Source organism: Palaemon carinicauda, chromosome 4 (assembly GCF_036898095.1).
Source record: "Palaemon carinicauda isolate YSFRI2023 chromosome 4, ASM3689809v2, whole genome shotgun sequence".
Classification (NCBI taxonomy): domain Eukaryota; kingdom Metazoa; phylum Arthropoda; class Malacostraca; order Decapoda; family Palaemonidae; genus Palaemon; species Palaemon carinicauda.
Genome location: NC_090728.1, coordinates 182,806,332 through 182,831,500, shown reverse-complemented (window position 1 = coordinate 182,831,500; position 25,169 = coordinate 182,806,332). Strand labels below are relative to the sequence as shown.

General features: G+C 37.6%; 2 protein-coding genes across 4 annotated transcripts in view; one reads left to right on the top strand and one right to left on the bottom strand.

The window, feature by feature from the left end:
- Positions 1-17,051, top strand: part of LOC137640261 (pseudouridylate synthase 1 homolog) — a 130,905-nt gene extending 113,854 nt beyond the window's left edge. For all 3 annotated transcript variants that reach the window (XM_068372855.1, XM_068372853.1, XM_068372854.1), the window contains exons 3-10: positions 965-1,127; positions 2,169-2,335; positions 2,556-2,722; positions 4,759-4,865; positions 7,260-7,360; positions 7,591-7,796; positions 10,473-10,664; positions 15,334-17,051. In XM_068372855.1, coding sequence (XP_068228956.1) covers positions 965-1,127; positions 2,169-2,335; positions 2,556-2,722; positions 4,759-4,865; positions 7,260-7,360; positions 7,591-7,796; positions 10,473-10,664; positions 15,334-15,573 — 1,343 coding nt within the window. In that variant the 3' untranslated portion in view covers positions 15,574-17,051. The remainder of the gene's footprint in view (positions 1-964; positions 1,128-2,168; positions 2,336-2,555; positions 2,723-4,758; positions 4,866-7,259; positions 7,361-7,590; positions 7,797-10,472; positions 10,665-15,333) is intronic.
- Positions 17,052-23,472: 6,421 nt separating this feature from the next.
- Positions 23,473-25,169, bottom strand: part of LOC137640259 (uncharacterized) — a 33,231-nt gene continuing 31,534 nt past the window's right edge. Inside the window, exon 3 of the mRNA XM_068372850.1 lies at positions 23,473-25,169. This exon is cut by the window's right edge and continues 1,558 nt beyond it. Within this exon, the coding sequence (XP_068228951.1) occupies positions 23,841-25,169 (1,329 nt within the window). The 3' untranslated portion in view covers positions 23,473-23,840.

Sequence of the window (25,169 nt, the reverse complement as noted above, 5' to 3'; positions counted from 1 at the left end):
TCAATACTGTCGCGTCCCCCATACCCTGACGAGGTGGTATTGGGAACGTCCTAACCCAGAGTTCCTTCTGGAACTCCAGGTCAACTGCCTAGGACGGGTCACACTTCTTCCTTCACACACAAGCTTACGTAGGCCACATGGTTCCTTGCGGAGCAAGGAACTTGTGAGGTGCAGGGACTCCTTTTCTCGAGTGAGACTCACTCGGATTCTGAGTCCCCGGGTAAAGCCAAAGCCAGTATGGCTGGGGACTTTCCACCCTACCTAAGGGGTAAGTCACCCTTTGTAAATAGCGTGGTTTGTATTTCGGTTACGGAACAAATGACAAATTCGAAGATAATTTGTATTTTTCCTAACCCTACAAACCTTAGCTATTTACACATATTTGCCCGCCAGCCCTGTCCCCCAAGACAAGTCCTACCTCTAAGTGAAAGTGAGCATTCACCTGTGTGTGAGGGGGAGGAGGGGTAGCTAGCTACCACTCCCCTACCCCCTCCGCTAACTAGCGCGGGGGTAATACACCCTCGTTAAATTCTAATGGCTCGCCATTTCAGCTGCGCTAAAAGGTAACCCTTTGTAAATAGCTAAGGTTTGTAATGGTTAGGAAAAATACAAATTATCTTCGAATTTGTCATTTTTCATATTTTTGAAAATATTTTGAGAAAATTCAGGCATTTTCCAAGAGAATGAGACCAACCTGACCTCTCTATGACAAAAATCAAGGCTGTTAGAGCAATTAAAAAAATATATACTGCAAAATGTGCTGGGAAAAAAATAACCCCCTGGGGGTTAAGGGTTGGAAATTTCCAAATTGCCTGGGGGTAAAAGGGTTAAAGTCTTATTAATTTGCCATCTGTTGCAGTTTCATTACAGTTAATAGGTTTTACATCATGATAGCCACAATAAGTGAATGTTACTCCGTATTTGCATACACAAGTACCTTTACTCAAAGTAATTTTCAATTTAGGAACTGGTATTAAACGGCCTCTCGAGCCTGAGATGAGAGAGGAGTATGTGAAGCGTATTCAACTCGATCCTGTCCCTGAAGAGGTGGACAGTGTTAGGAGAAAGCGCAGGAAGTACGCCCTCTTGCTGTCCTACTCCGGAAAAGGCTATTTGGGTATGCAGAGGTAAGAATTGAAATGTAGCTCATAAGAAAGTTGCTGATAAATAATACTTTTAGAAATATATTGTAGTTCAGGTAAGTGATATGTTTTATACCAATAAGTCTTTCATTTCACTATTCATTTTTGGCTTTGAGAGAGAGAGAGAGAGAGAGAAGAGAGAGAGAGAGAGAGAGAGAGAGAGAGAGAGAGAGAGAGAGAGAGCATTTATTTTATGCTCATATTAAAAAGATGTCAACAAAATACATGTAAAGTGTCCCTATTAGGTCTCAGAAATAGGATAAATTACAGTACATTGATCACGTGAAACGGTAAAGAAAAATGGAAAATAGCCCAGTGAAGTAAGGAAACAAGGAAAGATAGCATACATGGAACTTTATTAATGTAGGTACTGTATCTTGTTTTTATAAAATGATCACAGGTTGTAAGTACTTTTTAGCATTCAATACAATAGTACCCCAACATGAAAAGCACTTACAACCTGCTGTCATTTTATAAAAATCAGATACTGTACATTATTATTCTTATATGTGAAGCACTGTCCAATACTGTACAGTACATCACTTAATCATTACTGTATTTTATAATGTAGAAGCCGGCGGACAGTTAAGTAAAAGAGCGTAAAGTTGATTTTATTCTTCGATTTAGTACTTAAGGAGTCAGGTAAAGTCACAACTTTAAATCAATATTGTAGGTTTTCCTTTAGTAGTGTTAGATATATTTTACATGTTTTGTTACTTATTTTTTAACATGTTTTTAAAGATATGAAAAAGTTAGGTGAGGCAGAATAGAAATGAATGACAGATTTGGATGTAAAACTAATTAACTCATAGTTTGCGAGTTTGAAGCAATTTACAGTCATGTCAGGGAAGTTTCCTGTGTTGGGTCAGCCATCTGTAATTCTGCAGTTGAAGAATGAATAGGGCAGTAACTTTTTTCACCAATTTTTTAAAGCCTTCTCATTTTAGAGAAATAACCTTTTGGTGAAAATATTGATAAAAATTTATCATAGCTTTACTGTACTATTATTTTTTCCATTTTCTTTAGGAATCCTGGATTTAGAACAATTGAAGGAGATTTATTAGATGCAATGAAGCATGCCAACTTGATGACGGATGAAGGCCTGCAATGTCCGCAGATGTTCCAGTTTCAGCGGGCAGCACGCACAGACAAAGGCGTGTCTGCTGCTAAACAAGTTGTATCTGTTAAGTTACGTAAGTTCTAGTCGTCAGATTTTGATTTTATTATGTTAATTTTTAGTGTAGTTTTCATTAATTTTGAAACTGGAATTTACATGGAATCAAGTATACAGTAATAGTATATTATAATAGACCTTCATTGTGTTAGTTCATTATTGTACACAGCATTTGAAATACATGTATAAATAATTCTTTGAGCATTCATACTAATTATACAGCACGTTGTTAATTGCAGCTGATGATGTGCCAGATATGGTGAATGAAGTTAACAAACACTTATGCGACCAGATCCGAGTTATGGCTATTCGACGCACAACCAAAGGCTTCAACTGCAAGACTTGGTGTGATTCACGCACATATTCTTATATGTGTCCCACCTTTGCCTTTGCTTCATTGGAAGAAGTTTGTCTTCTCACTTTTTTATTTGTGTTTCTTAGTATGCTTGCATTAATGGGGGGTTAAAGTGTTGTGATTAAAGAAAGTAAATAAGAAAATACAGTTCAGTGATTTATTTTATAATAGTTTTTTATAAGCTTTCTTCACTTGAAATTTTGTAAAAGTTTAGTTCTGTGGCATTTCATCAAAGTGTCTACTAGTAAAAGTGCAACTGGGCTAAAAAGATTTATAGTATTGAATGTAAGACACTTGATGATAAGTTTAGTCTGTTCCATCCATCAGAGACAGTTTTTTTGTGCATGTAATGTGGTAGAATACTAAAACCCATTCCATAATTTAGGCCTATATGAATTTAAATGGTAGCAAGCTTGTTGTTCTAGATAGTTATTAATTTTAAATACAGTAGTACAGTATGGTTGTCTACAAGTATTTCTTTAAATGCATCTTTGTCCCTCTTGTAAGTGTTAAATCGTAATGCTTTTCCTCATAATTGTTGGACCCAGGTGTTATTTGATTTTGTATTTTGTAACTATATTTTACTTTGTAGATGAAAGATTTAAATTCCAAGTTCAGTGTTGTGACTGTATTTGGTATTTGCAGTTATTTGTATCTCATAATTTTAGGAAAAAAGAGACTAATTTAAAATTAGTTGAAGGGGCTTTGAAGGTTTGTCTTGAATGTAGGCTGATTAGCAGATTGACGGGTAAAATTTATCACTGTAGTTATGGCAAAGAAATCTGTACTTTATGTTATTTGGTATTTGCCAAGTATGCACTTACATTGAAGGTTAATTTACTTAATGCTTCCAAATTCTGGTTTTGCATAGTACCACATTACATTAACAAAGGGATTTTGACGAAGGAAAAAGCTATTTTCGTAAAGGTGTTGTATGGTCCTATCTAGCTGGTTTTCATTTCCCTGTTGCTTAGCTAGTGTGTTTGTAGGGTGTGAGGCAATTGGTATGTAAGTCACACAAATAAAGTTCATTTTCAGCAGATAGTAAGGAAGAGTTAGGAAAGGAATCAGTGAATAAAATGGAAAAGGACAGTGCAGACTTTATTGTTTCGGTATGCACTTCTAAGTCCGATCCCAGAAAACTCGAACCTGGAAATAAAAAAAAAAAAACTGCATGACTATATTGATTAAGTAAACTATCTTTTATTGTCGAGTTTCTTCTAAGCATCACAGAAATTATCCTGTTTTTCAGTCGCAGGCCGAGTGTCGTAAGATGTAAGCTGTACTATTAATGTAGACACAGGAGGGGTTACTTTACAGTAGATGATAAAAAAACTGCTGTAGTGACTAATGTTTAATGATAGCTTTTTTCATTGCTGTACTGAACAGATTTTATTTATAAACACCCATAGTTGTTTTTGTTACTCGTAGCGGTTTTTGGTTAAGGATTAAGTATTTCATCAGTGTAATGAATGGAATTTTCTTTAAATTTGTCTTACAAGCGTACTGTGTTTAAGTTTGTTTTGAGCTAGGTGTTTTTAAGTATTTCAGTTACAGTACAGTATTTTTTTTTTTTTTTCTCTCCATGATATTTGTTTCTCCCTCTCTGCACTTATTATATTGTCACATTTTTAGTAAATTTACTCCTAGTCAGAGTGGTTACAAGCAAATTTATCCTGACTTAGCTGATACTTACTGTATAAGTACTGTACAGTGCTTATGTATTTAGGACGAGAGATATGGAGATGTTATCATGAAATATTGTACTTCTTTTTTCAATTATTTTATTAAATACAATATTCACCAAGCTATTTTCTAGATAGGTTTACATAAATGATTCTTATAGAAACCGTTTCGTAGGTTCATTATAAGAAAAGCCATACCTTACTGGGTTAAAGAAGACTGATTTTTTTGTCATTAATATTACTCTTTTCTTTGATATAAATAACATATTTGATTTCATATTAACTTCTGGTGAGATTGAATTTAACATGGACATATCATATAACATACATATATACAGTAGCATTCTTGTGTAAAAGTGTGAATTGCAAGATTATTTTTAAACCCTGATTTTTTTATTACAGATAACCAAAGAAGACTATCGCATTACACCAGATGTTCTTGAGAAGTTAAGGAGTACGTTGAAGGTTTATAAAGGAACTCATAATTTCCACAATTTTACTGCTCGGAAGTATGTGTATAATGTTTTTATTTTCTTTCCCATTTACTCATATAGATACATTACAATTTTTATCATGGCAAATCCATCAATCACAATAAAGCTCAAATTGCACCTGCAGTGTGCAAGTTTGGAACATTTATTGTCTGAAGAGGGACTAAGTGCAGGTTAATCAGTGAATCATCTGCCAAAGGTAACTTCATCTCGCGTTCATTGCGTATCTGACAGGTTTGCACTTCTGCGAAAGATCATACCCGTGTGGGCTTTAGCCGTTTGGTATCCTGTATATCATTATGTTTTCATTCCTCTTTCTGCTGCTTACCAATCTTTTGTGATTCAAAATTGATTTCATTCTGTTCGTCTTTTTTTTTTTTTTTTTTTTTTCCCACAATTACTGTAGTGTAGTAGTTATTGAAAAGAGTAAGTTTCCAGTTTCCTCTGGCTTGATGTGCATTTTGTATTATATTTTTTTTGTATTTATAGATAATTTTATGAATTAACAGATATCGGTTATGTCTCCTTCCTGTGGCAGTTGGTGTCTTCGCTGAATACCCACTGTTGCTTTCTGTAATGTATTCTATAATTCTTAGGAGATATTTCTGTTTATATTGTGTCTTTTGAGTTAGTTGATTGTGCAATTTAGATATCTATTTTGTTGTTATTTAGTCTTAATAATGCTTATGAGAAATTAGCTATTTCTAAGAGAATTTATTAAGGTTTATCAGTAAGATGTATCAACTTTTTATGCCTGTGCAAGACAGACCCTCACGTGCTTTGAATTTTGTAATGGTGATGAATGATTTAATGGGTATATGAATTCAAGGGGTACCAGTGATGTTTCTCTATAATAACACCAGATTTAGATTGAAGGTATCATGTTATACTATATCAGAAAAATGTGACAAATTTTTGTATCCATTGATGGAGCTAAAAAGGGATGTACTGAGATGGCTTATGCAGACCAATAACCTTGTGTAAAAAGTAAAATTTTGAGGAATTTTTACTGGACAAACCTGTCGCTTTGTTTAAGCCTAGAAGGATGACACTTTCCTTTTCCAAGGTTATCACCAGGTAGCTTGTGCGGAGATAATCTCGTTCTCGCTTTTCTTCTGTAGGTCTAAGAAGAGGTGATGAAGAAGTTTTCATGGAGTTTTTTTTGGGTTTCCTCCCCTTAACTCTCCCACTTAAAGGACAAGGGTTCATATTCATATCCTAAAAGGTCACAAATTATATAAATTTGTATTTTTCCGAACTATACAAATCAGTCCTTTACAGTTCATTTTCCACCTCACCTCACCTAGCAAACTCTAGGGGGTGAGACTTTCAAAAATGCTAAATTGAGCCATGTGGGAAAACGGGTTGAATCCCCCCCCCCTCTTCTCCCTCACATCGTTGCTCATCTCACAAAGGATGCATTTGTTTTACCCAGCTGAGAAAGAAATGGGCAAAATGCTTACAAGGTGAAAAAGTAGAATGTACTCTCGATTCTTTTGACTTCCAGAGGCTGCGGTTACCTAACAAAGACCTCAATCTAGTGGTAAATCCAATAAGATTCTTTCACTTTACTGTGTAGCTGCTGTGGACATCCTTTTAGATGACCTTATGGCCAACCACTTCGTATTCCTTTGACTTTCCTTACCACTAGCTCCAAAACAAATTTGTTCCATGGTTCTATACTGTACTAAGGTTTGCGGGATTTCTTAGTCAGCGAAGGCTGTTGTCAGACAAAGCCAGGTGTTTCTTACTGCCCCACTTAGCACTTTTTCTGCTGTAAACATAAACATGATTGAGTGATGAGGTATTGAACATTTTACGATTACTATTTATATATAGAGGGTCCTCGGCTCAGCTTTCTTATATCTGAAGACGAGAACTCTGCTTCTAATGGCAATAAACGTCCTTAAGATAATCCACTTTTGGTGAAAAGACTATCTTCACACATACGATTGTGTACTTGCTAGCTACCTTTCATATGAAAAAGGTAAATTTATTGATTAAGAAACTTTTCCTTCTTTCATCCTCTAACTTTGAGAACATGAGGATTGTTCTTCTTGCCCCAGAGTTGTTCTAAGAAGGGGAGTTGTAAGATAGCTATAACTAAAATTGATGCCGTCTTCCAGCCTTCTCTTCACTTACTGCTAGCTAGGCAACAGATGTCTTATGAATTGCACATTTGCAAGGCAAATCTATAAGCACCCAATTTAAGGCTAGGTAGAACCATCCATTTAATTGAGTTTTTTAAGATATTGGCTCTGTATGAAAAATTTTTTGTTGTAAAACCTAATACAGTATACATATTCATCAATGAAATGTATTTTGAAAGATCATGTGCAGATAGGTATAGTGTATCAATATTCAGTTCTCACAGTTATTCATATTATTCTTAATGTTTCCATTATTTTTCAGAAAGTTCCAAGAAGATAGTGCAAAACGTTATATCATTGACATCGAGTGTGGTGATCCATTTGAACGCGAATCTATAGAATGGGTTACAATTAGAATTAAAGGTATTTTGCTTTTGAAATAATTATTTTATATGTAAGAAATGCATGGTGTTTAGTGTATCAAGTATTTCTGCCTAGCATAATTAACACTCATTATTATGACATGAATTATTTTATGAATATCTTTGATTGTACAACTTTACAACATCAATGCATGTAATTATAAGGTACCAGTTATACTGTAGGAATCAAGGATAAATGTACCTGTGTTTAAGAAAGAATTTGTTTTGCAGGTCAAAGTTTTATGTTACATCAGATAAGAAAAATGGTGGGACTTGCAATAGCAGTTCTTCGGGGATTAGCCAGCCCAGACGTGATTAGCAAGGCATGGGGAAAGGACCGTGTGGATGTGCCAATAGCTCCAAGTCTTGGCTTGGTGCTAGAGGAACCTCATTATGATAAATACAATCTGAGATATGGCTCCGATGGTATCCATGAAGTAAGCTTTGTTAATTGTTTTTTTATAAAACCGCTGATGTTCATATTGCTTCTACTCAAAGGTGTGTCGATATCAACCCCAAAATAAAAATTTCCTTTATCTCCCCTGCAAAATGCCTCCCCCTCCAGGAACCATCATGTCATCTTGCAGATCATGGCAATTAACTAGTTTTTCTCGTCGCTGGTGTCTAGATAAACGTCTTTATTTCGCCCCACGATACAAATACAATTTCATTAGTGTAGTTTATTCTGAACTAATAAATTATAATACGATTCAAATTTTTCTGGGCTTTGTGTAATGGAAATGTATAGTGGCCAGTTTAAATGTTTAAAGGCCACTCATGAATGGCAGAGGCAAGGGACAGTAACATTGCCCTATCAAGCAAGACGATGCCCTTGAGACTGACCATATTACATAAGATCAGCACCCAAGCTAAGACCATGGAGGGCTAGGCAATGGCTGCTGATGACTCAGCAGATAGACCTATAGGCTCCCCCCAAACCCCCCATCCTTACCTCACAAGGATGGTGAGGTTGCAGCGACCAAGAGAACTAACAAGTTTGAGCGGGACTCGAACCCCAGTATGGCAATCACCAGGCAAGGACGCTACCACAACCCTAATTGGCCACAATGTTGTATTAATGTGTATGGAGGAATGTTGTTCACTCACATTCCCTCCTCCTTGGAGTTATCTTAACTGTTAGTTAACTGCCTTAATTTGTAATGAACGTAAAGTGATTTAAAATTTAGTAACGCTTTAACCTTTTTGCACTGTATGAGTTTAGCTCAAGGTAATTCAGAAATTAAGACCACTAGGTTAACTTAAGTTTTGCAGACCAATTCTATTTTCTTCTTGCATAATCTTGACTTATAGCCGAGGTAGTAGGTGATCATGTCCAACCATTTTTATACCTGTGTTATGGCAGGTTTATTTAATGAAGATTATTTTAAATATAACTTCAGGAAAGTTTTAGACACTTAGATTTGCAAAGCAGAACACTGATATGGTAATCTGGATCCTATCTCCTTTCTCTAAAGTGCCTCTAAACATCTGCTTATCCCTTATTAGCTGAGATGGCTGGATTTTTCATCTTTCCTCTCGAAGAAATAAGCATCCTTAAAATTATTTTTTGTTATGCAGTTGGCATGGCAGATTGTATGGTCCCCTCACACAAAATATTTTTGTTTTGAATTTGCTAAATTTGTTTGATTGCTTCCTTTTGGATGGCCGTGTGTGTCGTTCGGTTGCTAACTCGGCCACTAGCTCATTGCAAGTTTTACTCTTACAGGGTGGACAATCATAGTTTGATATGGGTAAAATATCTAAATAGCTATCCCAAATTCTAAGTAAAGCTGGTAGTTCAGTTCCTGTTTGATGTTGAATTGTTTTTCACCTTAGTCTAGTCGTGAATTACAAACCGTTTGCTAAACCTGTCCTCGCCACTGATCAGTGATGTAGAGAGATTAATGATGGGGTTTATAGAACTTAAAAGCAGGAGGTAATATGTTAGTTGCCATCAACCTCCAAATGTGGTGGTGGTTTCCTTGTAGTAGGTGGCATTTTACATGGAGAGAGAACATTTTTATTTTTGGGTAGACATCAACACAGCTTTGAGTAGAAGCAATATGAACATTATGTGAGTATTGAAATAATCAATTTGATAATTAAAAAAATCTGCATTATATTATCTGAACTTCCTGTATCATGAGATAAGAAAATAGATCACATGTTTTTTGTAGCTTATTTTATATACCGGTATTTAAATTTTCCATACTAATGCTTTGATTTTGATAATTTAAAAGGAATACTTAATGGTTTAATTTTTTTTTACCTATTATGTTTTCAATTTTCTTGTGTATTTTTTTTTTTTTTTTATCAGATTGTCAATTTCTATGTTTAAAGGCTTGTTGCTTTCTTTTCTCTTGTCGGCTTCATTTTCGTTTTGGGTACCTGTCACATTATGTAGTTTAATGATATATGATGAGAGACCTTTGAATACTGCAGGATTATACTGTTGGGTTCAATTTTTACTAACAAGGTCCTCTTTTTACAGTAGAATTAGTGTGAACTGAAATTTTCCCTCTTAACCTTCTTTTTAGTTTGGATAGAAGTTATAATTTGTTTATACACAACAAAATCATTTCTCCAGACTTACATATTCAACTTTATTTTCTCACCCTGATATATTTTCCCTTGTCATATTTATGTATACACCGAAAATACTGTGTTTTATTAAGAATTACATACTGCATTAAAGTTATGGGTCTGCTCTTTGTGTTGAAGGCATGTTAAACAACTCATTAAGATGCAAAAATGGTCTCTCTCAAAGGAACCAGTTAATGAAGTTAAAGGCAGCATGGAATGAGGGGTGGCTGCCACAAGAATGTTCCAAAAAACCTTCAGCACTGCATGCAGTGTGCCCCATAAATCAGAGTACGTGGTACCCACTGAAGAAGATTAAAGGTGGTTGACCAGTAAAACAGTATTAGTAATGTGACTGTAAAAGTTCAAAATAATGTTTTACATTTTAATGCCATTATTGGTAAAATAGAAGTTGTTGGGTGCAAAATTGTTGTCTTTGAATTTTGTAAGTAAAATTAACTACAAATAAGCAAAAGAGACATACAGTGAAATAATAATTGAATGTGCAATTCACACCTGTATCTGTATTTCAGGCTCTGAGTTGGGACGAAGCATCCAAGAAGATCGAAGAGTTTCGTGAAAAATACATCAACTCGACAATCATCAGTACTGAGATTCAGGAAAAATCAATGCTTAAATGGCTAGAAACATTACCCTTACACACATATGACGTCCGAGAGATTCCAGGTGATGAAGTAACTGAAGCTCCAAGTAATCAGCAATCCGTAAGTTATAAATATCTTGTACTTGAGTGTTTTGGACTAAGTTGAAATGTCATTATCATTTCTTGCGTTTCACCACAAACCTATTATTATAAGTTCTTTTTTATAGTGAACTGTGTATGTTACAAAAGTCAAAAAGGTTTCCAGTGATACTATAATCCAAGAAATAGCATTTGTTTTAGCCCATTCAATCGCACCTCTGCACAAATAAATTTATCTCTCACCTAATTCAGCACAGAAATTATGAGCGCTGAGAATTTAGAATAATCATTATGGTATAGCAGAGTAAATTTCCTTTGCAGTCATATATTGTTTTACAAAATTATAAATATACTTAAATGTATGAATACTAAAAGAGAATATTGCAGCACTGGAAATCACTGGATGTAGAAAATATCCTATAGGATTCAGAGGGAAGAGAAATTTACATCAAAAGTCAAATAGTTTATTATGGGAACTAAATTTTATGAATAAAATATCGGTATCCTGAATAATTCCATGGAAGAGAGGAAGAGAGTACAAGCGAATGAAATTTTGAATGAAGAAAAAATCCCTTGAAAGAACAAGGGCCTTGCCAAAGTCCTAACTTTAAAGGAATGATGTTATTTTGACATATTAAATAAGATGAAGCCTTAAGCACATCCTTGCGCCAGCTCATCTTCCCACCACGAATGAGTGGGTCTCATACGAATTAAGGTAAAAAATATTTATATTTTAATAATTGTTAAATCACTTCATTCTTTGAAGGAATACCACATAAATCTCTGGTATAATTCACAGAAATTATTTTTGTACATTTTATTTTTATGACTACCTTAATTTGCTTGTCATCCTAGATCTCATAAGTTACTATTAGTTTTACATATGTAACCTATTCAGTATGATGCAGTACTTATGGTATTATCATTTTTGTTGTTTGCACATGTCCAGTACGTATTACTTTTGTTTTTTATGACCACTTTGTCCATGCATTTGTTAAACCTCTTACTTTACTCATTCCAATATCTACAAGATATGAAATAATCAAGTACAGTACTGAAGTATACATATGGATAAAGGAACTAGTAATTCATCTCTGATACATAGTGTTCCCTTAAGATTATCAGCTCTGTGCACCACTGTGCTAAGTTGTTTTATAAGTTATGACTTGGAAAAATTAGCTCTATTTTATTACTTTACCTATCATTTTTATTCCTGGATAAAGTCGTACTCTACTATGTATCCAGAGTACAGGTAAGTATCTAAAGGAAAGAGGCATCTTTTCCGTACTCTAGTATGATCCAGAAGAAATATCCTAAATAAATGCTGCAACTCTGTCTCCATCCCATCTCTTGAGTGAATAGCTGCAATCACACATTGCTCCGATGGCTCCCATGAGCCCAAATTTCTTTCTTTTTTTGTCAAGCATAGTATAGGCTGGATACACCCAGACAACCCCTGATTATTGTACTTACTGGTAGACGTACCTCTGGCAGAGATCATTGTGACATCAGAATGTAGTAGTTACATATGGGTTTTTTATTTATGTAAGCATGTTCCCGTCGGGAGCCAGTTATTTGGGAACATAGGCCATGGCGAAAATAAAAAAAATACATAGCTGAGGCTATATACGTTGTGAATAGACATTAGAGTGTGCGGCCAGAGTTTGGGGTAACCCTTCGGTCTGAACAGTCTGACTACTTTCTGTAATGAATTTGAAGTATTCATTTCCCGTGTTTACCATATTACTTTCATTATTCATTTAAAGTACTTTAGCTCCGTAATATAATAAAGAATACTTTAGCAAAGATAATGGAGACAGAAACCAAGACTTTATGAAAAAGCATATACTGATTTGACACAAAAAAAAAAAAAAAAAAAAAAAAACAAACATAGTAGACAGAAACGAAGATGTTACGAAAATAAGTCATTATATTACACAATATTGTGATCACAGACAAAAATATGCAATATTCAAAATTATACAAAAGTAGAAAGGTAGAAGTACAAGAGGAAGACCAAGGTTTGGGTGGATGGATGGAGTGAAGAAAGCTCTGGGTGATAGGAGGATAGATGTGAGAGAGGCAAGAGAGCGTGCTATAAATAAGAATGAATGGCGAGCGATTGTGACGCAGTTCCGGTAGGCCCTGCTGCTTACTCCGGTGCCTTGGAAGACCGCGGAGGTAGGAGCAGTAGCGTATTCAGCGTTATGAAGCTTCATCTGTGGTGGATAACGATAATGGGGGAGGGTGGGCTGTGGTACCCTAGTAGTACCAGCCAAACTCAGTTGAGTCCCTTGTCAGGCTGGGAGGAACGTAGAGAGGAGGGGTTCCCTTTTCTGTTTCATTTGTTTGATGTCGGCTACCCCCCAAATTGGGGGAAATGCCTTGGTATATGTATGTATGTATGTATGTAGAAAGGTAATAGAGACAAGAAATGACATAGGAAAGCTGCTCATTAAAAGGAAGACCAGCAACCTAAGAGAAAATTATCACCTTATGAATGAAATCCATAAACAATTAAGGAAAAAACAAATTCAAAAGTTAAAAAAAAAAAAAAATAGGCTATGGACTTGTTTCCTCTTATTCCAAGCTCAGTTCTGTTATCACAGGAATATTTGAGAAGCTGGACGTCGGGTACTCCGACAGATGCAGCTATGGTACTGTATTAAAGAGCACAGTATTACCTTTTTCATTGTCCGTTTACATATCGACAATTTTCTTTCTGTTGATGTATCGAGTTGAGTTAGCACCTTACAATATCTAGTATAATATTGACAATTTTTTTTTAATATATTTGAAATACTTGTTTCATGTGTTTTTATTATTACTTTCATTATGCATTTATTTTAACACCTTAATATAATAGTACATACTTTAGCACAGATAATGGAGACAGAAAGCAAGTTATAGAAAAAATAAATTTATTCCACAATATTATGATTGAAAAAATTACAGTATACAAAAATATATAATATACCCAAAAAAGAAAGAAATAAAAGTCTATAAAAAGAAAAAAAAAATGACACAGGAAACTTACACCTAACTAAAGAGTAGACCAGCACCTCAACAGAAAACCAATACCTAACAAAGAAAATATATAAACCAAAAACTAAAAAACAAATCCAAAAGTAAATGAAAATAGACTGTTTCTTCTCTTTCCTTTCAAAGTTCTGGCTCTTTAAATACCACCTGGTCCAAAGTTGCCGCATTTTCCCACTGACATTGTTTGGTGCTGTTGCCAGATGTACCGGGTCGAATTTTGAAATTCAAGTAGTGTAGTATGGAATATTTACGGACAATGTTTACGTGCTATGTAAAAACTACTTATGCATTACTGACATGCTACCGTCAGCAGGCTGTGGTGGCCCTGAAATTTGTACACTTCCCCAATTATGGTTATCAATCTATCCTGAGGAATGTTTTTAATACTTTCAATCTACTATGTTTCAAGTGTTTTTTTCCTGTCTGGTCTTCAGCTACTGACTTGTCAAAATATGTGAGGCAAAAACAAACGGTCTATTAAATTCCTTATCCCTGATCTGGGTATTAGATTCTAGCACTTTGTCGTTGACAATGATGTTTCATAATTGTGACCATCCTTTGCTTCACCATTCAGTATGTAATCTAGGTATACATTTAATTCTAACAGTATTATTTCTCCGTCATATGGATCAACACTAAACAATATTCTAGAAGTTTTATTCCAGCTGTGATCAGATTGTGGAATGATCTTCCTAATCTGGTGGAACTTGCTGCAGATTCTTTTCTATTAAACTGGTTGACAGTTTAGTTTCATAGTTTATATAGAACTGATATATTTTAAAGTAGTTACTGATATTACTATATTTTATATACATATACAGTATATTGCTAGCAGTACCAGCCGAACTCAGTTAAGTCCCTTGTCAGGCTGGGAGGAACCTAGAGAGGAGACGTCCTCTTTTTTGTTTCATTTGTTTGATGTCGGCTACCCCCCAAAATTGGGGGAAGTGCCTTGGTATATGTATGTATGTATGCAGTACTGTATTTAGTTTATTCATTATTGGTCACATTTCTATTATGCTCTGTGCTGTTTTCCCTGTTGGAGACCTTAGGCTTATAGCCTCCTGCTTTTCCAACTAAAGTTTTAAGCTTGGCTACGAATAATGGAAATAAAAAGGTTCACCCAAAATGTTAGTTATTACTTTTATGAATCTCCCCCGATATAAATATTGATTAATTCTATGGAAGCTTGGGATCTCAATGTTATGTTAGTAACTTTTTAACAATTCCTGTCTGATATAATTCTTGATAGAACAGTATAGAACCTGGAGTAATTTATTTGAAAACTACTTGGTTAATTGTTTTCCCATTAAAATGTAAAATACTGATTTTGGTACTTGAAATTATGATACAGTACACTAATTTTTTTTTTTTTTTTTTTTGTGAATCAAGTGTAAACTTAAACTTGTTTTTGTAATAAATTTGATATTGATTGAACTACTAGTTGTAGCTATTTGATTACTCTGGTAATTTTCAGTTATTGCTATTTAATTACAATATAGCTGTAGACTGCTATTTAATTACAGTATAGCTGTAGACCTATTCTTTTTACTTCTTTTTAAATTGTTGCTTTTCTTCCTGTTATACAGAAAAGACACCTTATATTTGTTATTTTTACTTTGTTTGTATAGAAATGTTCCTCCTTTCAGACAAGAAGTGCATTTGGAAGAGCAAAGGTTAGATTGAACATGAGTCAGAATAGTGACGATGAAGAAGCTGATGAAGACGATGGTGACCTTGACCAGTATCGAATAGTTCCAAAAGAAAATGAAGGAAAAGTTGACAAGAAGAGCGAGGCTTCCAATGGTGATGAAGTGGGTGTGAATGGTATTTGTAGCAAAGAAAAGACTGCCGAGAAAACAGATACCACTGAAATTACAAAGGAATAATTATTACCTAAAAGTATGTTGTACAAAGTTGTAACTTTTAGATATAGAATAAATATAATAGAATGTATGTTCAGCAGATGGTAATTGTTAGCGAAATACTGAATGTAAGAGGACTGTTATAGTGATTTCTTAATTGTTTTTATGAAACTAAAATTGTTTTAAGGTTTACACTGTGAGTGTTTAATATTTAGATGGTTTTAATAGGTATTATATGGGACCAAAATGCTTGTTATCTTGTTTTATAAAATGCCCATTAAAGAAAGTATTCATGACCATATTAATAATTATCAGAGATAGTTTGATTGTTTGTTACTTTGGTTATTCCCTTAGATAATAGTGTCTAGATTACATTAGCAATAACTCATCAAATTGAGGCTAGATAAATGAACAATTAATCATGCAGTAATAAATGTGGCTATTGGATTTTGCCAGATCTTATTACTTTGCTGAAGAGGGATATCTATGAACTTACCTACAACTCTCCTAGGATATCAAGGCAATTGATATTTAATTTTTTATTTAATGAAATTTAATATTACGTTTACAAGCCTTCGTCTTTGATTTGTTTTTTCCGGTAATACCTAAAGAAGTAGAGTACAACCGAGGATTCAAGTTACTTTAGGAACCTTATTTTGCCATCAGACAAAGATGTAAAATTAACAGTAATTAAAAATTTAAAGGTTGAGGAGGACGTCAGGAAGTACAAATAGAATGTAAAAGTTATACGATACCGAGACGTTATGTAATGTTAAATAAGTTTCAGTATTCCCTCCTGTGGGGTCGATGTTTCTGGCTAGCGTTCTCCATCTACCTCTGTCCCACACTTCATCCTTCGATCAAAGGGATTGACTGGTGATGAAGTGTGGGACAGAGGTAGATGGAGAATGCTGGGCAGAAACACCATCCCCACATAAAAGTGGGAAAAGATACAGACAAAGAAGAAGATTCCCTCTTCCTAAGTTATGATTACACATGGACTGTTTTGTGTTGAGATGTTGAGTGGTCATGGGGTCAAGGATTGGGAAACTGCTTTATGTAAAGATATTTTAAGACTTTAAAAGGGATTTGTGTAAAATACACAAAAATATTGGAAACCGGTTTTACTTTTCCTATATACATATATACAGAAGTGGCATCGGTATTCAATTATCACAGAGAATTCATCTTTGGCACTGTCTATGGTTGAAGCATATTAGCATATTTGGAACTTTGTATTGTACTCTAAATGATGATTTGATTATGCTTTTATTGTGTAGGTAAATGTAAGGAAAAATTATTCCTACAAATAATTTTGATATTGAAGTCTTTTTGCAGATTAAAAATACGATTTGTTGGCATCAACGTTTATGATTTGAAAAACGGCATTTTCATATGCTCAGTATTGGGTTTTACCGTAGATGAGATTAGTGAGATATACTATCGTGAGATTGTAGTGGTAATGATCCTTGTCATTTTTTACTGAAGTAATCAAATGTCTTTCGTATTGTGCACGCTCAGTACGTATGTTAGTGAGAAGGGCTACGATCACTAGGCGGTACTCGGGAAGAGACTGTGGGCTATCTATCAGCTCTTGCGAGAAACATAATGTAAAAGATTTTCCCAAAGATTCTATTATATAGTCATGTATTGTACTGCATTTAATAATACTGATAAGTAACCATTTCACCCACTTATAAATTTTATGTGATCAAGAATTATCTCTACAAAGGATAGAAATTATTATAAGGAAAAAGTTGTTCAATTATCCTCATAGGCCAGTTTCCATACATTTTCTTTTTATTAAAGGCTTTCATAAAAAAAAAACTATCAACTGAAAGGACATTAATACAACAAATTTGTAAGTAATTTGTATTTTTCCTAACATACAAACCTGGAACTATTTATAGAGATATCCTTTCGGCGAACTAAAAGACGAGCCAAAAATAATTTTAGCGAGGGGTAACCTGCCCAATCTTCTAGTTAGCGGGTGGCGCATGGGGGTAACTGGCTACCCCCGTCACTCACACACCTGGGTTGAGTAACCACTGCTTTCTGGCAGGACTTCTTGGGGGACAGGGTTGGCGGGCCAATTTGTATAAATAGCTCCAGGTTTGTATATTAGGAAAAACACAAATTACTTACAAATTTATCATTTGTTCTGACACAACTACAAACCCTTCGCTATTTATAGGGATCAATTGCCTCTTAGGAGGGAGGAAGTCCTCACTAACTGGCCGTGACATTGGACCCGAGGTTCTCTCTCTTTCGATATGGGACCTAAGGAAGTAGGAACCCTGCCCTCCTTAAAATAGTTGTGCATTTGCACCATTAGCGGCCTGCAGAAGCTGTGGGTTTGTGATACTAGCAATGTGGCTAGTATTAGTAAATAAATAAGATCTCGAGTCAAAGGAATCTCGAGTCAAAGGTGAAAATAAAAGAGAAGGCAGTCATTCTTTACTCATTCACCCCAGACTAACCCCGGTAATCTCAGCTCTTAACCCTCTGCTACTTGTCCATCAAGGAGCTTGAGGTGTTTTAGACTACTTCTTGTGCCGCCACCATAGGACCAAAGGAGAACGTATCCATTTTCCTGTGGGTTACGACTTGCAGATAGTGGGTGGTGAAGGTCGTCTGACGCTTCCATAACCCTGCTTGCAATACCTCCGAAACAGAGAGGTTTCTCTTGAATGCCAGGGATGCTGCAATGCCCATGATGTCATGAGCTCTGGGTCTTTTTGAGGAGGAATGTCTGGATTGAGTGCAGACTCAATGACCTTACGGATACAGGAGGAGATTGTATCCCTCTTGACCTTCCCCGCGCTTACACACAGGGGCGAGCTGTTGCTGTTCTTTAAGGTAGCACCTCAGACCAGTTGGTCTGGATCTTCGGTTACAGAATGTAGAATCTCTATCCGGAATGGGCCAAATCTAGAATCCAGCACACCAAGATTTTGAGTCTTAGCAATAAACACCAGGGACGAAGCTGAGTATTACTTCCCTCATCTCCTAGAGTAGGAGATGTCGGAAGATAGACCATGCAACTCACTGACTTTTGGCCGAAGCCAAAGCGAGTAGCAAAACCGTCTTCCAAGTAAGGTGGCGATCTGTTGCCTGGCCTAATGGTTCACAGAGGGGACCATTCAGAGACTGAAGGATCCTATCCACGTTCAAGGAGGAGGTCTAAGCTCCAAATGGAGACAAGTAATCTCATAACTCTGTATGAGTAAGGAAAGTTCCGAGGAGGAAATATCTACTCAAGGTGAGACTCAAATCAAAGCGGTAGCCTTTAACTGCCGAAACCAAGAGAAGCATTTCCTCCCGAAGGTGTACAAGGAACTTTGCTTTTCCTGGAATACAGTAGAGGCATCGAGGGGTTGTGATACCTCTTCCACGACACCATCCACAGAAAACTGATCTCTTTGCCTGGTAAACTGATGCTGAAGAGCGTCTTGAGGTGTCCAGCCACTCTTCCCGCAACTCACAAAAAGCCTCTGTGTGAGGAGGCGCTGGACAGTCTCCAGGCGTGAAGTCGAAGCAAAGCTACGGCTTTATGGCAGATGTTGGCATGTAGCTGTTTGAGCAAGTCATGATGTGGAGGGAGCTCCCTCAGAATCTCCGTGAAGAGTTACAGAAGGTTCGGGAACCATTCTGCTCGATGCCGTAGCGGAGCAACAGTATTAGGGTCATTGATAAGTTCTTGCTTATTCTGACCTTGAGGACTCTTCTCATCATACAGAACGGGGGGGGGGGGGGGGTTACACGTCTATGTTCTCCCACTGTTGTTGGAATGCATCTTGCCCAAGAACCTGGGGATCCGAGACTGGGGAATAATACAGCGGGAACCTGAAATTCAGGGCCGTTGCGAACAGCTCCACAGTTGGGGAACCCTACAAAGTCAGGTCTTTGTTGGCTAATAGAAGATTCAAAGACCACTCGATGCTCCACGATTGTCCGTGAGCACATAACGTTTGCCTGGAATGAAGCGAGCAGATAGGGTTACCGAGTTGTCTTCTGCCCATCTAAGTATCCCTACAGCTAGATGGCACAGCGGTTGTGAAAAGGTACCGCCTTGCTCGTTTATGTAAGCTACTACATTAGTAGGGGATTCAGCATTATGAAGCTTCATCTGTGGTGGATAATGTGGGAGGGTGGGCTGTGCCACCGTAGCAGTACCAGCCGAACTCGGTTGAGTCCCTTGTCAGGCTGGGAGGAACGTAGAGAGGAGACGTCCCCTTTTTTGTTTCATTTCTTTGATGTCGGCTACCCCCCAAAATTGGGGGAAGTGCCTTGGTATATGTCTGTACTAATGTGGTATTGTTGCTCATCAATACCATGAAGTGCCCCACCAGGAACTGGTGGAACTGTTGGAGGATGGGGAAAGCTGCCCTCATCACCAAGAGATTTATATGCTGATACCTTTCTGATTCGGACTATTGGTCGGAGGTGATGTGGAGCCCCCATCCTTCTTTTGACGCATCTGAAAAGAGCATCAATTCCGGGGGAGGAACTGGAAGATCGACCCCTTTGCAGAGGTTTTCATCTGCTAGCCACCATCTGAGATCCATCTGTACCTCTTGTCCAATTCGAACTAGGAGATCCTGGGACTTGGTGGACTGATTCCACTGGGATTTGAGATGCCATTGGAGGGTTCTCATCCTGAAGCGTCCGTTGGGAGCTAGCCGGGCCAGAGAAGATAGATGGCCGAGTAGACACAACAAGCTCTAGGCTGGAAGCTGCTCTTGCCTGAGAAAGGACTGTGATATCTTCCTCAACCTCTGTATCCTTTTGGATGATGGAAAAGCTTTGTGCCATTTGGTGTCTATTTGCATGTCTAGGTGTACAGTGAACCCTCGTTTATCGCGGTAGATAGGTTCCAGTCGCGGCCGCGATAGGTGAAAATCCGCGAAGTAGTGACACCATATTTACCTATTTATTCAACATGTATATTCAGACTTTTAAAACCTTCCCTTGTACATAGTACTGTTAACAAACTACCCTTTAATGTACAGAACACTTAATGCATGTACTACAGTACCCTAAACTAAAACAGGCACAAATATTAAAGGTGATTTTATATCATGCATTTCCTAAACATGCTAAAAAGCACGATAAAAAATGGCAACCAATGTTTTGTTTACATTTATCTCTGATCATAATGTAGAAACAAACTGGAGGTAGAGCTTTGCTTATTACCCAGACATATTTCCCATACTTTTCCCTTAGAACTACATCACATCTTCCTACTTCAGATATATAGATATAGATATATATATATATATATATATATATATATATATATATATATATATATATATATATATATATATATATATATGTGTGTGTGTGTGTGTATATATATATATATATATTTATATGTATACACATATACATACCTACATATATACATAAATACATGCATACATATATATATATATATATATATATATATATTACTGTATATATATGGGTTATGGAAAAAATCCGCGAAGTGGTGAATCCGCGATGGTCGAACCGCGAAGTAGCGAGGGTTCACTGTATCAGATTTTGAGAGGGGAGTAGTTGAAACTTCTCAAGTTTACTACGATCCCCAGATCTTGGCAAAACTTCCGAAGCTCGTCTCGGTGGCGAAGAAGGGACGCCGTCGCCGAGTCTGCTAGAATCAGCCAGGCATCCAGGTACCTTAGGAGACGGATGCCAATTCTGGGAGCCCATGATGACAAGGGCAAACACTCTCATGAACACTTGGGGTGCTGTGGAAAGGCCGAAACAGCAACTTAAACTGGTATCGCTTTTGGTTTAGCATGAATCTTAGAAACTTCTTGGAAGACGGCTGGATTGGGATCTGGAAGTATGGGTCCTTGAGATCCTTGTACACATGAAGTCCTGCGTTCTTATTGCCAGTCTGACCTTGCCGGCTGTGTCCATCTTGAAAAAGGCAGAGAGGTCAATGACTGGTCTCCAGCTTCCAGACGCCTTTCTGACAAGAAAGTGTCGACTGTAGAAGCCTGGGGACCTGTCGAGGATCTTGTGGAGAGTACCCTTCTCCAACATGGTCTGGACTTCTGCCCAAAGGGATAACTCCTTTGCGGATTCCTTTGCATAGGAGTTCACTGGGACTGGACCCGAAGTTAGTGCAGGGGGAGATAGCATGAATGGGACACGATAGCCTGAACAAATCTCTTTGACCGTCCAGGCTTCGGCCCCGTGGAAAGCCACCTTAGCAAGCGGCTTTGCAGGCATCCCCCCACAGGTGGACATATGGGAGGATTTCCTGTCCTAGTGGGATCGGCTTTGGCCACATCCCTTCTTTCCTTTCCCTCCACGGAAGGACTTCTTCCCTCGAAAGGATTTCTTAAACACTCGAGGACCCTGCTGTTTACGGTCCCTATCCCTATTCGTCAGCAGTTTAGGAGCTAGTTTTTTCCTGTGTGGCTGAGGTTGGTAAGGCCTCGATATTGCGGCCATTTTGACGAGAGAGTCATGGTTAGACTACCTCCATCTTTCAGCTCCCTGCTCAATATCCTCTGGTTCGAACAAGGAGCTACCTACCGAAGGAGAAGTTTCTCAGCCTGGATACCTCGACCTGAGGGAGTTGTCAATGGAACTCTCCAATGCCCGAGTCCCTCCTCTCCAGGATGGTCTTAGCCCAAAGGTTCACCTGGTGGGAGAGGAACTCTATTGCCCTGGTGCCGGACAAAAGGAGAGTCTCCTTCGACCACCTCGTTGACTCTCAAGACCAGTCCTGAAACTGGATCAGTTGTCCCACTGATCCTAACCAGAAATCGAGCCACGAGGTTGCCTGCAAGGCACACCTCGCAACTTGTTTCTGGTAAAGGATCTCGGAGGCCATGAACGAGAATGGAAGTACCCTTTGAGAGTGTCTTTATCGAATGGTCAAGAGGCAAGGCTACGAGATGTTTGTTGAGGATTTCGTAGTATCTCCTCTGCTGCACGAAAGGCGGTGGAGGAGTTTACCGGAGGCATTGACGAAAAGAGAGGAGGAAGACCTGTGGCCTGGGGCACCGCCTTTTGTTTGACACTCCTCAACCCTTTGACCAGGACAAAGCTGCACTGGCCTTTGAGGGTCTGTATGTGCCGTGTACTTGGTCAAGGATGGTGTCCTTTCTCTCAAGAGGGGCTATTGATGGATCTGGCAGCCTGTTGATGGTACGGTTGCAGGCTAGATCCTGCCAGAAGGTGTGTTCTGTTTCTTTTTGCTCTGCCTCCGAAAGCTTAGGGCTAGCGGCAGTTAGCAAAAGATCGTCCTCATGACTGTCTTGCTCATTCACCTCCAAGGTCCCATCCATTGGAGCTTGGGGTGGGTCGATGTCGTCATCGGGATAGGCCGTTGACGGGGCTACTCCTGTCGACGTGTTGGGCAAGATCTCCCTCTGCTGGCGGTCATGGCAGGCCGAACACTGCAGGTGGAGGATTAGAGTGGCCTTCTGAACCAGGACATGTTTGCATCAGGACTCAAACAGCAATCAAGCACACGGCTGAAAGAAAAATAATAAAAGTATTACTAATGGCAAGTCTAGCGGCAGTATGACCGTCCTCTACCAAGCCAGAAAGAAAAGTGTTTACTTAACCCAGGAGTGTGAGTGAGCGGGGTAGCCGGTTACCCCCAACCCCCTCACGCTAACTAGCGGATAGAGTGGTTACCACACGCTAAAATCATTCTTGGCTTGTCTTTCAGCTTCGTCAAAAGGATATCCTATAAATAGCGAAGGGTTTGTAGTTGTGTAGGAACAACTTAAAATTTAGTCAAACAGGTTCATGAGTTGAAACATTATAATACTGTTAAACTATCTTAATGAAATTAAACACCAAGTCCTAATCTCAAAAAAGTTAAAAAATAATAATCCACTTGCATTAAGGTATTAAAGTACAGTAATAAATTTTTCGGAGCACGAGTCACAATTTTAAGGTGGCATAATTAAATGACTTCGCCACAAGAATGCATGGCTTCTTTATGCATAAACGTTCTTTTATAAAGATTGTACACAGTTATTTTTAGCATATTGGCGGATTGTCTATAAAACCGTTCTTAATGGAAGCCATATTATGAGCACAAATAATCCATTACCTTTTCATTGAAATAGTGAAGAGGGAGCTTTATCAGTGCTTCCTTACTTGCCACTTTCAGCCCAGTCACAGCAACAAATAAATTACAGTTCATCTGCAAGTAAGGCACATGTATCTCTTGATGATCCAATTCATATGCATCACAAGGATGAATTGGTATGTCTTCATCACTAGTTCAATCACTTTCATTGCAATCTGAATGTTCAGAATTTGTTATATGAGAGCACTTTCTCACAGCGAAAATAATTCTCACTCTTAGAGCCGTAATGTAATTTCAATAGGCCATCATCTATACCTCCGCACTCGCTTTTCTCTTTAATTTCATCTCGTTTCTGCTTCCTAAGGTCTTGGGTAACTTTTCTGTGCATCTTCTTTTTTTTCTTCGTACCACAGGCATTCGGACCTGATTCTTGATTTATATATCCAGAAGTTGCACCGACTTTTTCTGGTGGACTCATTAACGATACCATTGAACCATCTTGTTCTGTCCGTTTTACTGTCTGAGGCTTGGGCTGTATGGGACGCATGGATGCAAGCAACTGTTGTGCAACATCCATTCCTGTCTTCTGTTGTTTTACCAAGTTTGGGGATGATGTTGAATGGCCTATTCTAGAATCTTTTACAGATTTGGTTGTATCTTTTACAGATTTGGTTGTGTCTGTTGAATGAGTATTTGATACAGGTTGAATTTTCTCTTTATAATAAGCTTGCTGTTGTTGAATTTGTAAATTTTCTTGGTTAATCTTCTCACTTTTCCCATCTTTCTCTTCTCCTATCCCAGGATCTGTTACTCTACTTACACGTCTCAATTCTTCAGGATGCCAATGCTCTCTCTTATAATTGAGCACCATCTTTTTAGTGCAGAACTTACGCCTGTATGTGTCTGTTGATTGAGAATTTGATACAGATTGAATTTTCCCTGTATAATCATCTTGCTGTTGTTTAATTTGTACATTTTCTTGGTTAATCTTCTCACTTTTCCCATCTTCCTCCACTCTCAACCCAGGATCTGATTCACTTCTTACACGTCCCAATTCTTCAGGATGCTTATGCTCTCTCATCATATGATCGAGCACCATCCCTTTAGTGCAGAACTTACGCTTGCATACGTGACAACCAAATGGCTTCCGTGGACGACCTCGTTTCTTTTTAACCTTCGCAGCCAATTCGGATGGCTTTCGTTGACGACTACGTTTCTTTTTAACCTGCACTGGGGGATTTGATTCAGCCAATTCTGATGTTATTACCTTTCGTGGACGACTACGTTTCTTTTTAACCTGCACTGGGGGGTTTGATATAGCTGATTCTGATGTCATTGGCTTTCTTAATTGAATTTCATTGGGCTGGCTTCCAAGTCTGCATGTTGTGGCTGCCAAATTATTCAAATTCAATTCAGGAGGGTGATACACTAGTGGTACTGGATTCATATTAACTGGCCTTAAATTACATGGAGTAGGTAACGCTTGGTATGTCAACTTCATCTGTTGTTTGTCAATAAATAATTTGCAAATCTGCTTCTTTAAAAGGTTCAG